At 42.9% G+C, this 14,796-nt stretch overlaps 1 protein-coding gene across 3 annotated transcripts in view; it reads left to right on the top strand.

Annotated features, from left to right (window-relative positions):
• P2RX5 (purinergic receptor P2X 5) overlaps positions 1-13,738 on the top strand; it is a 139,782-nt gene extending 126,044 nt beyond the window's left edge. For 2 of the 3 annotated variants that reach the window (XR_013274390.1, XM_077480272.1), the window contains exons 11-12: positions 6,936-7,018; positions 10,495-13,738. Coding sequence is in view for 2 of the 3 variants with exons in the window: in XM_077480272.1 (XP_077336398.1) it covers positions 6,936-7,018; positions 10,495-10,591 (180 nt within the window). In the remaining variant the exon portion in view is untranslated. Of the gene's footprint in view, positions 1-6,935; positions 7,023-10,494 lie in introns of those variants that run through there. The other variant, XM_077480273.1, reaches the window with a different exon arrangement.
• The last annotated feature ends 1,058 nt before the right edge of the window (positions 13,739-14,796 follow it).

Below are 14,796 nucleotides of genomic sequence, written 5' to 3'. Positions count from 1 at the left end.
CTTGCATACACACGGTCACACAAATGTTGGACAACAATTACGAACGTAGTGACGTACAAGACGTACGCCGGCTGATAAAAAGGAAGTTCAATAGTGATGTGTGATTCTGAGCATGCATGTTTGTACTTTGGACGTTTGTGCGACGGACTTGTGTATACACGATCAGAAAATCCAACATCAAAATTTGTTGGCGGAAAATTTGAGAACCTGCTCTCAAACATTTGTTGACCCCAGACGATGTGCTTGGACACGAAACGCGTCGGAAAGTTCTCCACTGCCTCCATTTGACATACATACATTTGATAACATGCGCTGTTTTATTCTGCTAAATGTGAGTTTTATTACTTTCATTAAATGATACAAATTTTTTATCAGATGTTATTATGCTATGTGGCCCTTTTTGTTTTCTTGAATTTTCCCCACATCTATGGACATTTGACTATTGTCCCATATGAGATATACCTATAAGGACACCTTCATTCTGATGAGAACTGGGAATTTCTGCTTTAACCACTTGCTTACTGGGCACTTAAACCCCCCTCCTGCCCAGACCAATTTTCAGCTTTCAGCGCTGATGCACTTTGAATGACAATTGCGCGGGCATACAACACTGTACCCAAATGAAATTTTTATAATTTTTTTCCCACAAATAGAGCTTTCTTTTGGTGGTATTTAATTACAGCTGGGAGTTTTATTTTTTGCTAAACAAACAAAAAAAGATGCAAAAAATAAAATAAAAAATCATGTTTAATAGTTTGTTATAAAATTTTGCAAACAGGTCATTTTTCTCCTTCATTGAAGTGCGCTGATGAGGCGGCATTGATAGGCTGCACTGGTGGGCACTGATAGGCTGCATTGGTGGGCACTGATAGGCATAGTTAAGGCAGCACTAATAGGCACAGATAAGGCGGCACCGATGGGCACAGATAAGATGGCACGGATGGGTGGCACGGATGGGTGGCACGGATGGGTGGCACTAAGGGGCACTGATAGGTACCACTGATAGATGGGACTGATGGGCACTGATAGGTGGCACTGATAGGTGGCACTGCTGGGCACTGATGGGCGGCACTGCTGGGCACTGATGGGCACTGGTAGATGACACTGATGGGCACGGATATGTGGCACTGGGGTGCAGCACCTTTGTTGAGGCAGATTGTGGGCACTGCTGGGTGGCACTGTGGGCACTGCTGGGTGGCACTGTGGGCACTGCTGGGTGGCACTATGGGCACTGCTGGGTGGCACTGACGGGGGGGCACTTATTTTTTAATGATGTGACACTGGCAGGGGGCGGGTGGGCACTGGCAGGGCTGGCCGTGATCGGGACTGATGTCCCGATCACGGCCGCCGGTGATCGGCTCTTTTTTTTTTCTCCTCGCGCTGTCAGCACGAGGAGGAATAATATCCGATTAACGGCTCCGTTGTATCACATGATCAGCTGTCATTGGCTGACAGCTGATCATGTGATAAGGGGTCGGGATCGACCCCTTGCTCGGATCAGTGATCAAGCGAGTCTAATAGACTCGCCGATCACAGAGCGCGCCGCGCGCGCCCCTCAGGGGGCGCGCAGGCCGCTCGTGCACGGGACGACGTCAATAGATGTAGTCCCGGCAAAGGAGATCCGTGCTGTAGCCGTCATTCGGCTATAGCGCGGGTCTCAAGTGGTTAAACATGATGATGGTTCCAGGGTCCATTCCAGAGTTGTGTTTACAACATAAGCTTGTTTGACTCATAGAACATATGTTCTTGTGTGTTCAAATGTTCTGATAAGCCTCCTGTGTGTGTGGTGATGGTTTTCTTCACATCAGCCAAATCCCTAAGTTCACTGTTGGGATATATTTCACTGAGTTTGTCACATGGAATATTGATTTATTTGGAAGAAAAATCGATCACTTTCACATGGACTATATGAATTTTAATTGACACTGTTTGTTTTTCACTTTGGAGGTTCACTTCATGTTTTCGTTTATTTTATATATATAGGAATCTGTAGTGTATTAAGGGGTTATCTGGGTGCACGCCCTCCCCCTTTTTTCATATATTTTCACGTTTTGAGATTAAGCACTACACTATTTATCCTTCCATTTGTTGGCAGAAAGTCCGACAGCAAATGTTTGATGGAGCATACACACGGTAGGACTTTCTGACAACAAGCTCGTTTCTCGTCGGAAAATCGGACCATGTGTTCGTGGCATTAGTCTGACAAATTTTTATTAAATTGGCAACATATTTTACAATCTGATTATACAATCCTTGTACAGTTTTTTTTAGATCAACCAATAACTATGTAGCATGAGAGTCACCCTAGATATTCCACCTGATTTATAGTAAATCAGACATACTTATAAAGGCTGGTAAATCTAAGGAGAATTTGTAATAAACATAATTTAAATGGGTCCTCTGAATATACAGAGTAATTGGTGTGACCATCTCCCCTCTGGGGCAGGAAAATACTTATAGCCATTACTATGGTCACCCCTATATGATGCCCACTACTGCAGAGGCCCCTAGACTTGATCACCTGTCCAGCTTGGGGCAGGCCATGGCTGTGTGAAATGGAGAAGTCTCTAGCTTGGGTCCATATTTATATTTATTATTCTTGAATACAATGGTAGTGAAATGGATGTCTTTAGTATAAATATGTAGTTATCCTTTAAACAACAGATAACAGAAGGAATAAAACAGATGTCAGGGAAAAGGAAATGCTACTTTGCTATATACAGAAAGTAATGTACAGCGTAGCGGCAGAGACAGCCATCGATAGGCCATTTGACCTCACAGTTCCATAGACAGTGATCTCCTCACCATAGCTATCACTTAGTCTACAGAGATCAAATTCCAACTCCATCTTAGGCAAAAATAATAGGAAAAAATCCCTCTCTCCGGTATGGGTACAAAGTAAAAAAAAAAAAAAAAAAAAAACAGCTTCAGCTGTAAAACCTACCTTATATTTGGCCCTGTCCCCTGCAGACTCACCTACTTTGTTTTTTTTTATGGGATACAACGCCACACTTATTAGTTATATATAATGGGGTGCAGTTGTGGCTGCTCATAAGGGGCGTAGGGGCACCGCCCCATTAACCACTTCAGGACCGCCGTATTGCCAATGTACGTCAACACAATGGCACAGGCAGGCACAATCACGTAGATGTACGTGATTGCCTTCCAGCAGGTGGGGGGTCCGATCGGACCCCCTCCCGTTGGATACGACGGTCCGGTTCGCTCCAGGAGCGCTCCGTGATGAGGGGATGGCCGTTCGTTTTCGGCCACCCCCTCTGGATCGCTCCTGGCCAATGAGAAGCTTCCTCCCACTGTGTATTGTTTACACAGGAAGGAGGAAGTGATGTCATTCTCCTCGGGGCGGTCTTTTTGACCGGACTATGAGGAGAAGACTAATAGTAAGTGTGCACCAACACTACACTGACATGTAGGTACACACAGGCACACAAACCCCCCCCCCCGATCCCCCCCCCCCGATATAATTTTTTTAGGTTCACCGCCAGGTTTTTATAGCGCTAGGTACCCCGATATACTACCCAATAATGGTTTTAACCCCCTGATTGCTGCTAGTTAACCCTTTCACCCCCTTTCACCAGCGATCACAGTATAAGTGTCACTGGTGACGCTGGTTAGCCAGTTAGTTATTTAGGTTCCCCGTCAGGTTTTTATATAGCGCCAGGGACCCCCATATACTACCTAATAAAAATGTGAACCCCCTGATTGCCCCTAGTTAACCCTTTCACCACTGATCACCGTATAAGTGTTACGGGTGACTCTGGTTAGTTTGTTTTTTATAGCATCAGGGCACCCACCATTTATTACCCAATAAAGGTTTAACCCCCTGATCACCCGGCGGGTGATATCAATTAGGTTTTAGGGTCAGGGTCTGCGTCGCCCCAGGCAGCGCTAGGTTAGTGCCAGTACCGCTAACACCCACACACAAAGCATACACCTCCCGCAGTGGTATAGAATCTGAACAGATCAATATCTGATCTGATCAGATCTATACTAGCGTCCCCAGCAGTTTAGGGTTCCAAAAAAACGCATTGTTAGCGGGATCAGCCCAAATACCTGCTAGCACCTGCGTTTTGCCCCTCTGCCCAGCCCACCCAAGTGCACTATCGATCGATCACTGTCACTTACAAAACACTAAACACATAACTGCAGCGATCGCAGAGTCAGGCCTGATCCCTGCCATCGCTAACAGGTTTTTTGGTAGCATTTTATATTCAAATCCGGAAGGCAGTGCTTGGTTTTCGGGGTCCCGTACGTGGCTAGGCTCCTAAAAAGTCCCCCACATGTGGTATCCCCGTACTCGGGAGAAGCAGCAGAATTTATTTTGGGGTGTAATTTGACTTCTGCCCATAGCATGTGTGAGCAATATATCATTTAGTGACAACTTTGTGCAAAAAAAAAAAAAGTTTGTAATATTCCCGCAACTTTTGGCAAAATATAAAATATTCCATGGACTCAACATGCCTCTCAGTAAATAGCTTGGGGTGTCTACTTTCCAAAATGGGGTCATTTGGGGGGGTTTTGTGCCATTTTGGCATTTTATGGCCTTCGAAACTGTGATAGGTAGTGAGGAGTTAAATCAAAAATTTGCACCCTTAGAAATCCTGAAGGTGGTGATTGGTTTTCGGGGTGCCGTGCGCGACTAGACTCCCAAAAAGTCCCACACATGTGGTATCCCCGTACTCAGGAGAAGCAGCAGAATGTATTTTGGGGTGTCATTTCACATATGCCCATAGCATGTGTGAGCAATATATCATTTAGTGACAACTTGGTGCAAAAAAAAAAAGTTTGTAATATTCCCGCAGCTTGTGGCAAAATATAAAATATTCCATGGACTCAACATGCCTCTCAGTAAATAGCTTGGGGTGTCTACTTTCCAAAATGGGGTCATTTTGGGGGGTTTTGTGCTATTTTGGCATTTTATGGCCTTCGAAACTGTGATAGGTAGTGAGGAGTTAAATCAAAAATTTGCACCCTTAGAAATCCTGAAGGTGGTGATTGGTTTTCGGGGTGCCGTGCGCGACTAGACTCCCAAAAAGTCCCACACATGTGGTATCCCCATACTCGGGAGAAGTAGCGGAATATATTTTGGGGTGCAATTCCATATATAACCATGGCATGTGTGAGCAATATATCATTTAGTGACAACTTTTTGTAAAAAAAATTTTATTTTTTTTTTTGTCATTATTCAATCCCTTAGGACAAAAAAAATAAATATTCAATGGGCTCAACATACCCATCAGCAATTTCCTTGGGGTGTCTACTTTCCAAAATGGGGTCATTTGGGGGGGATTTGTACTGCCCTGCCATTTTAGCACCTCAAGAAATGAGATCGGCAGTCATAAATTAAAAGCTGTGTAAATTCCAGAAAATGTACTCTAGTTTGTAGACGCTATAACTTTTGCGCAAACCAAAAAATATACGCTTATTGACATTTTTTTTACTAAAGACATGTGGCTGAATAAATTTTGCCCTCAATGTATGACTAAAATTTAGTTTATTAGATTTTTCTTATAACAAAAAGAAGAAAATATCTTTTTTTTTCAAAATTTTCGCTCTTTTTCCATTTATATCGCAAAAAAAAAAAATCGCAGAGGCAATCAAATACCATCAAAAGAAAGCTCTATTTGTGGGAAGAAAAGGACGCAAATTTCGTTTGGGTGCAATATTGCATGACCGCGCAATTACCAGTTAAAGCAGCGCAGTGCGAAATTGCAAAAAGACCTCTGGTCCTTAAGGTGTTTATTGGTCCGGAGCTGAAGTGGTTAATCAATGCACCCAGCCCTTAATCTCCATGCAGGACACGGGATGCATTAATTTCAATTAGAGCCTGAGGCTCTAATCGAGTTCAAAAAGGGTGGGCTTGGGGCGCAGATCACGGCTCCCAAAACCCACTTGTGTGACATTAGCAAATTAATATTTGTCTAATCAGGTAGCAGGTTCTGAGACCTGATTGGCCCGGGAGTCCTAAGACCCGATTGGCCCAGGAGTCCTAAGACCCAATTGGCCTGGGAGTCCTAAGACCCGATTGGTCGGGAGTCCTAAGACCCAATTGGTCATCAGTCCTAAGACCCGATTGGCCAGGACTCAGGAGGAGATGCAGGGGGGAAGCCGCCGAAGCTGCAACCTGGTTGGGGTAAGTCTGGGCCTGGCAGGCGCATGGGCAATAAATCGATCAAGCAAAGGGGGGAGGGTGAGGGGGCCAGGTTTGTTTGCTGCCACCCCAAAAACATTGAACACCAGCCGCCACTGATGGTGTGTATCCCATTACCTGCATTCAGCAACTTCTTGGTTAAATCTTCTCTTCAATGCCTCTTTCATAGCTGCCAGGTACTGCCCTGAGTGGCTATCTCCTGGCACTGTATGGGGTAAAAGCTGTCGTTGTTCTTCTGAAAACTTGCACCATTCATCTGCTCCCTTTTTCCCTCTTCGCTATACACAAAACGTATAATACTTTTATCTCATAATGCATTGCAGTTGAAAGGCAGGTTCCCCACCGCCCATTACCGGGGGCAGGTGAGTGGCACAACTTTTCAGGCTAGCAGCGGTGGCTTTTAATTCCCACAGTGCCAGAAGATAGTAGCTCAGGGCAATATCTGGTGGGTATGAAGGAGGCACCAATGGGAGGATTATTCAAATAGTGACTTTGAGAATGTCAATATGCACAGTTAGCAGGGATGCAAATGTTTCTGGGTAAACAGAGGTGTAGAGCTAAACTATCCATTGACAGCTCATGTTCTTAGCTACTTGTTAGGTTTCAATTAGTGGCAATTCATTGGACCAAAAAGTTCCCTTTTAAGTTGCTTAGTAGGTCTACCATTATTGATTTCTGAGTGGTAACTTTGGGTTTTTGATTATTTTATCCTCCATCTACTCTTATTATGTCTGGAAGTATAATATGTGTTCTATTAATTTTTCAGGGGGCCTTCTTCTGTGACTTGGTCTTACTGTATGTAATTAAAAGGAGCAACTTCTACAGGGACAAGAAATTTGAAGAAGTGAAGTAAGTATAACAGAGGTCCATAATGTTTCTGAACCACATTTGAACAACCAGACATGTTATGGTGTGGTCAAGGGACCAGAAAAGCCTCCCTTCCATCACTGATCAAAAAATAAGGGGTTTAAAAAATCACAGGAGCTTAATCTCCTAAGCGTACCTCATCAGGAGCATTCTAATTGGTCGGCGCCATCACATCACCAATCAGAACCCGCATAGCCCGTTTTTTCAGCGGGGAAGTAGAAGAGAGAAAGCTGAGAGGATTTCTAAGCGCCGGAGCTGTGAGGCAGCTATACCGAGTCTCAGAACGGGTGATCGTCGCCATGCAGGTCAGCGGGACTGGGGGGGTCCTGTGTAAGTTCACCTTATAGATTTTTTCTGTAAAGGTGAACTTACACTTTAAAGTGTTTATGAAAGCTTAGGGTTTTTTTTTACCTGAGCCTGATCCTGATCCAGCGATGTGCACGAGAGCCATGGCTCTCCCAGCTATGTCCCGCCTCACTGCACAGATTGATAAAATTTTGTGACGAGCTTGTGGTGGGTGGGGCTGAGCCACCCAGTCTATGTCAATGGACGTAGACAAGGCGGCTTGGGAGCAAGCCCGCATGAGTGCCCCAATGGGAAGGCGCTTCCCATGGGGGCACTCACTGAAGAGAAGGAGCCAGGAGCGTCACTGAGGGACCCCAGAAGAGGAGGATCGGGGCTGCTCTGTGCAATACTATTGCACAAAGCAGGTAAGTATCACGTTTTTATTTTAAAGAAAGGTCTTAAACTTTGGATAGTGGGCAGGGCCATGTAAATAATTCCTATATGCCCCTTTGTGGTCAACTTCATATGCAGAACTGCAGGTGTACAGTACAGGTACACATATTATAGTGCCACTTATTCCAAACTGCATGCAGCTTTTTCAGGCTAGTTGGCCATCATCAATGCAGTGTATGGAAACCATGGATCCTATGAAATAGAGCAAAGCAAAAATCCAAAGGCTGCCTGTACAAATGAATGCTGCAGCTGTATACTGATAACCACACATCCAAGCGTTTGCTTGGGTAAATGTCCATGGCAGCCCTGGACCCAAACTGTCTTTATCCATGGGCACACATCTATCCCAGTGCGCAGGTAAATGATCATATATCCGGCTATCAGCATACAGCCATAGCCTAATATAAATAATAAGTGACCCAGAGCTAATATCACCTCTGCTTATTCTACTCAATAGAACTTATTAACGTTTTTAAAATCAGGGGAAAATCGTGGGTGCGTGTTATACGCCGATCTCCACTGACTGTGAGTCTAGCAGAGCGATCGCCACCGAGATACACATAGCTGAGTGTACTCGGCTCTTCTCGGCTCCACTCACAGTCATGCCCAGTGGGACCTGTGTTATGTCCATCATAGGGCGGGACTGGGCGTGACTGTGAGTGGAGCTGAGAAGAGCCAAGTACACTCGGTTATGTGTATCTCGGCTCCGCCCAGGCCCTGCGATCTCAGTGGCATTCGCTCTGCTCCGGCAAGTCTCGGCGGTGTCAATTTTAAATTCGTCCAAGCAATGGACACTGGGGGCAAGACTGCACTGGGGGAAAGGCTGCACTGGGGCAAGGCTGCACTGGCAAGGCTGCACTGGCAAGGCTGCAATAGACACTGGGGGCAAGTTTTTTTTCCCTTAAACTTCCCTCCTAAAAGTTTTTTTCCTTAAAATTCCCTCCTAAACTTGGGGTGCGTGTTATACGCCGGCGTGTGTTATATGCCAATAAATATGGTAATTCAACAATCAAATGCCCATAGTGAATAAATCATATAACTTAAAGTCCATAAAAATAAATGAATAAATATTTTCTAATATACAATCCTACCAACAGTCCAAAGTGCTGCTCTCAACTTCCCATCATGCTGCCAAGACCAGCTCCAGCACGCTCATCTGGCATATTGGAGTTGTTACCCCTTAAAGAGACAAGCCCATTTTGACCAAATTGAAGTGGTTCATAATATTGAGGTGAGTTGCATTATGGCACATCACATGGAGGGCACATCACATGGTGGTTGGTAACATCATAGAAAATTGTGAAGACATATGACACTTGGACACTATAATTGCATGTTCTGTTTCACGTGGACTGTTAGTTGGATTATATATTAGAAGACATCAGATCATTTATTTTTATGCACTTATATATTATAAATTATATGATTTATTCACTATGGACATTTTATTATTGAATTAATAAGTTCTATTGATTAGACTAAGCATAGTAGATTGCAGCGTGAGTCAGTTATGATTTACATTGCATTGCTGTGTTTTTAGTGGGACCCTTTTCAGGTCTCAGCAGAAGCAGCACAGTTAACACTGAACATTAGGAACACACATTGACATGTTTTTGGTGCAGCAGGGGTACTTTTACAGCTGTAGCCTGTCATTGATTTGAACAGGTGGCTATACACAAACACACATCTCTCTTGGGTGCACAGATACACACTTTTTCATGGTGTACGGCTCTTTGTACCCATGTAAATGAGCCCTAAGAGGAAAATTCTTAAAGTGGTTGTTAACCTCAGAAATGAAATATAAACAAAGCACATCCCTCTATGGTGTGTACTCAATTAAGAGCACTAAGTATCACTTTTCTCTGCTGCTTCCTTCCTCTGCTATCAGCATGAATCACTTCTGGCAAGTTTTTCTGACACCAAGAGAAAAAAGGAAACAGGGGAGGGACCTTCAGGTGATGGACAGCCTCAGCTCTATTCATGTGTGCTGTGTGAAGGGGGTGGGGGGTAGTGTTCCTTCCCTCCAATCAGCTCTCAGAGCTTGCCTCACTGAGCTCTGCAGAGTGTAATTTCATCTCTCCGCCCCCTTTTTCTGAACCTTCAGCCAAGCTTTAAAATTCAGCACTTTGAACGGATGTAGAGAAGAAAGGGCTGCAGATAAACAGGTACAACTTGTGTAGAAGTATTTTTCCTTCTCTGTGTATCATCTGAGGCCAGTCACTTCACTGGGTATATGTAAGGGTTTACAACCACTCTAAGCATACACAGCTGTAGGGAAGTAGTTAAGATGTTTATGCAGTTTACTTGTGAAGTAAAGGAGAATGATGAGATGATGATGATGATAATGGAACGATGGATGGATGATTGTCACAACGATCATATTAAACTACTACAAAGGCAATAATAATCATGGTAATGATAATGATTGGATATTCCTATGCCATTGTATTTTTTAGGTACTAACAATTTATGATTAATCATCCCCTAGGTGTGCATCCTGTGGGTCAGCACCCCATTCCTAGTCCCACAATCAGTTTCTGGGGTCTTATAGAACAATGTAATTCTAATGGGTTGTATTGGGAAATACTTTTCAGTTACAGCCAGTAGCTATAGTAAAACATGCTGTATGCTGTTCAAATTAAAAAAGTGATCGATAAATAGATAATTTATACCGTCTTGTTTTTTTAACACATTCTAATACAGCATATTCCTATTTACAGATCAGTCAAGAAAACCCTACAGGTAAATGGACAAAAGAAATCAAAAAGCCACGATGACATAGATCAGTTGAGACAGTTGCAGAGTGTGGAGGCGTAAAGCACTGGATGACTCTGAGGATCCAGATAAAGTGCCTATGAGGAAGTATAATAAGACAGAACATGCTGAATTCTGCTCCATTGTTGGGTGTTTCATGAACTGTTCCATCCATAGCTTCCTTCAGCGGCTGCTCTGTGTAAAGATTTGCTGCACCCCAAACAGCATCACCTACATTTATTCATGGGGACATTAGAGTCTCGTTCATCCAATGCAACAATCTGGCGGGACTCTATAGGCACTGTAATGCATTTGATAAATCCACTGAAAGCAATTCAGGGACTTACCCACCTTACTGGTTTGTCATTAGGGTGCAGTGTTGTTTTCTAGGCTTTGCACCACACCATATTTTGTAATGACTGATTATGTTCATTTTCTTAAACAATGGATTGGACTCTACATGACTATGCTAATCAGAAGCTCTGTAATGTGAAGAAGAAGGACTATTCATGGAATGTAACTTCACAATATTTATTTATGAGCTTGCATGCGAAAGACCGCTGGAAAAAAAAAAAACTTGTTTAATGTGTCATTGCTGCTTTGCTGTACGATGGCATACAAAGAGAAGCAGATTTGTTTTCCTCCAATGGCAGGGGGATACCTGTATATTCTGATAATGCTCCTGCTCTCTAACCTTCATTCAGAAGACACTCCCACTTTGGTGATCTAAAGGTTTGGAGTTTCTTTGGGTAGCTTTGGAGATCTAAAGAGTATGGCATCCAGTACTGTAAACATGCCTGTCGCTAGGCTAGCAATGCCACCTGGCCTTCCACTACTGTCCATGTATCCCTATGACAGCACTGTTTGCATTCCCTTTTTTTATTTCTATTTTTTATTAGGGATAAGTGAAGGCCTGAACCAGACCACCTGAGCAGAGCGGACAGAGATCTCTTGTTCAGACTACATGACATCCCCACTGAATGCAGCACACTACCCTAAATGGAATAAACAATTGTAGGTAGTCTTTGTTTTTCAAGCAAACATGTGAAATTATCATAATTTTTATAGTTCCAACATTATTATCCAGCACTTACATAGAGTACGTTGATCCATTCATATCAGTCCACTGACAAACAAAGCCCTATACACACTATTAGATTTTCTGAAGATTTTTGGATTCAGATTTACAAAAAACATACAATATGAGGTCAAACCTTAAGACCTTGTACACACGGTCAGAGATTCCGACTACCAAATCCGTCTGAGTAATTCCGGAAGAGGTCTGGAAGTGATGTTGCATACACACAGTCGGACTAAGTTGTCAGAAAATCCGATTGTACATAACATGATGACTTTATTTAGTTACGATGGGACTACGTTCAGGCTAGTAGCCAATAGCTTTGGTCTAGGAATTTGATCTGAGCATGCTTGGCACTTTGTCCGTCGGAGTAGGCTACACATGATCGGAGTATGTCCGATAGGAGCATTTTGTCGGAAAATTGTACCGGTAAGTTGGAAAACTTGGTCCGTCGGATATTCCAACGGAAACAGTCCGATGCAGACCACACACAGTCGGAATATCCGACAAAACGGTCCAATAGGAAACATTCCGACGAAATCTCCGACCGCGTGTACAAGGGCTTAGAGTTTCAATTTGTATGCAGTCAGGCAGGCCCTGCACTACATGGTTTTGGTAAATCTGAAGACAAAAATCTGCAGAAAATCGAATAGTGTGTATGGGGTCTCAGGAAAAATATTCTAGGCTAATTTTAGGGATGTAAAAGTTGATTGATTCCCAAAAAGGTGAAAGATCATCATTGTTAACCCAATAATATTCCACAGTAGCACAAATGTAACAAATGAAAAAACTGAAAACTAATAACATGAATAAAATAAAGTCATAAAACAAATGTCCACGAAGTGCCAAAAAATGTTTGCATCCTCTCAATGAAGAAAATAAAACATAAATTCACTGCCAAAGTGAAAGAGCAGATCCCACTCCCTTCAGCATATCACTCATCGGAGCCAATTGACATTCATTCGCATGACTGGCAATAGCATATGATGATACGATTCCACCTCAAGAGTTCAAACGCAACCTCCAACTCCTTTATCCAGCACTCATGTTATTAAACACATGTAGAAGAAAAAGAGAAACACCTCCAATATACCTCAAATTAACATATTTTTTATTAAAAGAAAATCACTGACATTTAAAATCATAATAGAATAGCTCATAACATAAAGTTGGCATCAGGTTCAATCTATAGCCTTGCCACCTCCAGCTGATCGAGATGGCTGCTACATCACTTCCACTTCCTGTCTTGACAGTTATGCAGCAATCAGATGTGACCTCAGGACAGGAAGTGAGAATGATGTAGCCGCCATCCTGATCAGCTGGAGGTGGTGAGACTACTATAGACTGAACCTGACGCCATCTTTTTGTTTATAAAAGCTAGATTAGACCTTTCTCAATCAGGGTTCCTCTAGCGTTTACTAGGGGTTACTTGAGCAGTTTCAGCCCTTTTAAAAAGTAACAATTGACACCCAATATCTTTTTTGTTATCTGTAAGGGGACATACTTCCTACTGGCTACCAATCTAAGAAGGCCCTTCTCCACTGACCACCAGTCTAAAAAGGCCCTTATGAACTAACCACCAATCTAAGAAGGTCGTTATGAACTGGCCACCAGGCTAAGAGGATCTTTCTCAACTGACGACCAATCTAAGAAGGCTCATCCCCACCGTCTGACAGTGTAAGGAACAATTTCAGTAGTGACCAGTTGAAGAAGACCCTTCATTATGACCACCAGAGTAGGGAAAGAGGAGATGTCACTGACCATCAATGTAAGCAGGTATTTCTTCACTGACCATGATGTGAGAAAAAATACTGACATTTTCACTGTCTTGGTTTCTTTTTTGGCTATCATTATAATTAGTTTAATTTCTTTATTGATACTGAAAATTATTTTGGTCATGTCAAAGATGCTAATAACACCATATTACTTATTATTTTCTTTTATTATTATACCTACAACTTAATGTTTACCCTAATGCACTGTGTGAGCTGTAGATAAGGTAATTGTTAACAGGGGTTCCTGACATCTGAAAGGTAGTTCAAGTGTTTCTTAAATGTTAAAAGATTAAGAAAGGCTGTGCTAAATAATCTGTTCAGGGAATATTAAAAATAAAGTGTTGGCTGTTTGACAAATGCTGAATCCTGACCAAATTGAAAAAAATATTGCCTAGTTAATGTGTTCCCATCTTACTGTATAGGAGTCCAAACAGTTTCTAGTTCATTGCCGGCTTTGAAGTGTCTAGTGGCAGTTTTAGTTCTCGTGACATAGCAACTCACTTTGCAATCAGCGTGTATTGCATTGTCATTTATAGCAACTCATAGTGGCCTCACTGGGATTGTACAAATATAATGAGGTAGCTGGAGGTTTGGCTCCTTCTGAGTCGGGTCACATCGTTAATGTTTGTGTCTTCACACCTAGGATCAGATCATAAATTCTTTTCATTCTAACATAACTCATTGATAATTTTACAGAGGAGGCTCAAAATTATCTGACTTAAAAATGATCTTATGAGTAATTACCTATTGTTTTTGAATATGCCTAACTTCAGTGTAGTCAGATAATTACCAGTAAATGTGTGATGTAAAAGTGATTTATCCTTATGCTGCAAAGATTACTTTTTTAACTTTCCTGGAGTTTGGCCTTAAAAAAGAAGCATGGCTGAAGCTTTTTTGGTCATACCGTACTCATGTGCACTTCTACAATCCTGTCACCCAGATTCAGACAACAATGGGCTAAAGTTTGCTGTCGGATAACATCACAGAGCCGGTCCAGGCTCTGCAAGGATCCTGACTTTATTGTGGAGATCCACCCAGATACCCGATGGGAAGGTGGCTCAGCATTTCAGTGCACCGCTGAGAGCCTAAGCCAGCCGATTCTGCTGTATGTACATCCTGTGAGCGCTGGAGGGCAGGGCAGAAAGCCAGTGACTGACAGTCACAGCTCTCTGCTCAGTGAAGACTGAGACGTTAGTGATCAGGAGTCATCTAATCATTCATTTCTAAGTCTTAAGAGCCAGCGGGGGACAGCTGCAGCATTGGAAAGCATATGGCACAACTGCAAACCTACCAAGACATGGCCGTCAACCTAAGCTGACAGGTCAGGCAAGGAGAGCATTAATCCGAGAAGAAGCGAAGAGGTCCATGATAACTCTGGAGGAGCTGCAGAGACCCACAGCTTAGGTAGGAGAATC

Source organism: Lithobates pipiens, unplaced genomic scaffold, assembly GCF_037356315.1.
Source record: "Lithobates pipiens isolate NorthernLeopardFrog02 unplaced genomic scaffold, aLitPip1_a1.2 Scaffold_16, whole genome shotgun sequence".
Taxonomy (NCBI): Eukaryota; Metazoa; Chordata; class Amphibia; order Anura; family Ranidae; genus Lithobates; species Lithobates pipiens.
The sequence above is the reverse complement of the archived record's forward strand: the minus strand, read 5'-3'. Positions and strand labels throughout refer to the sequence as shown.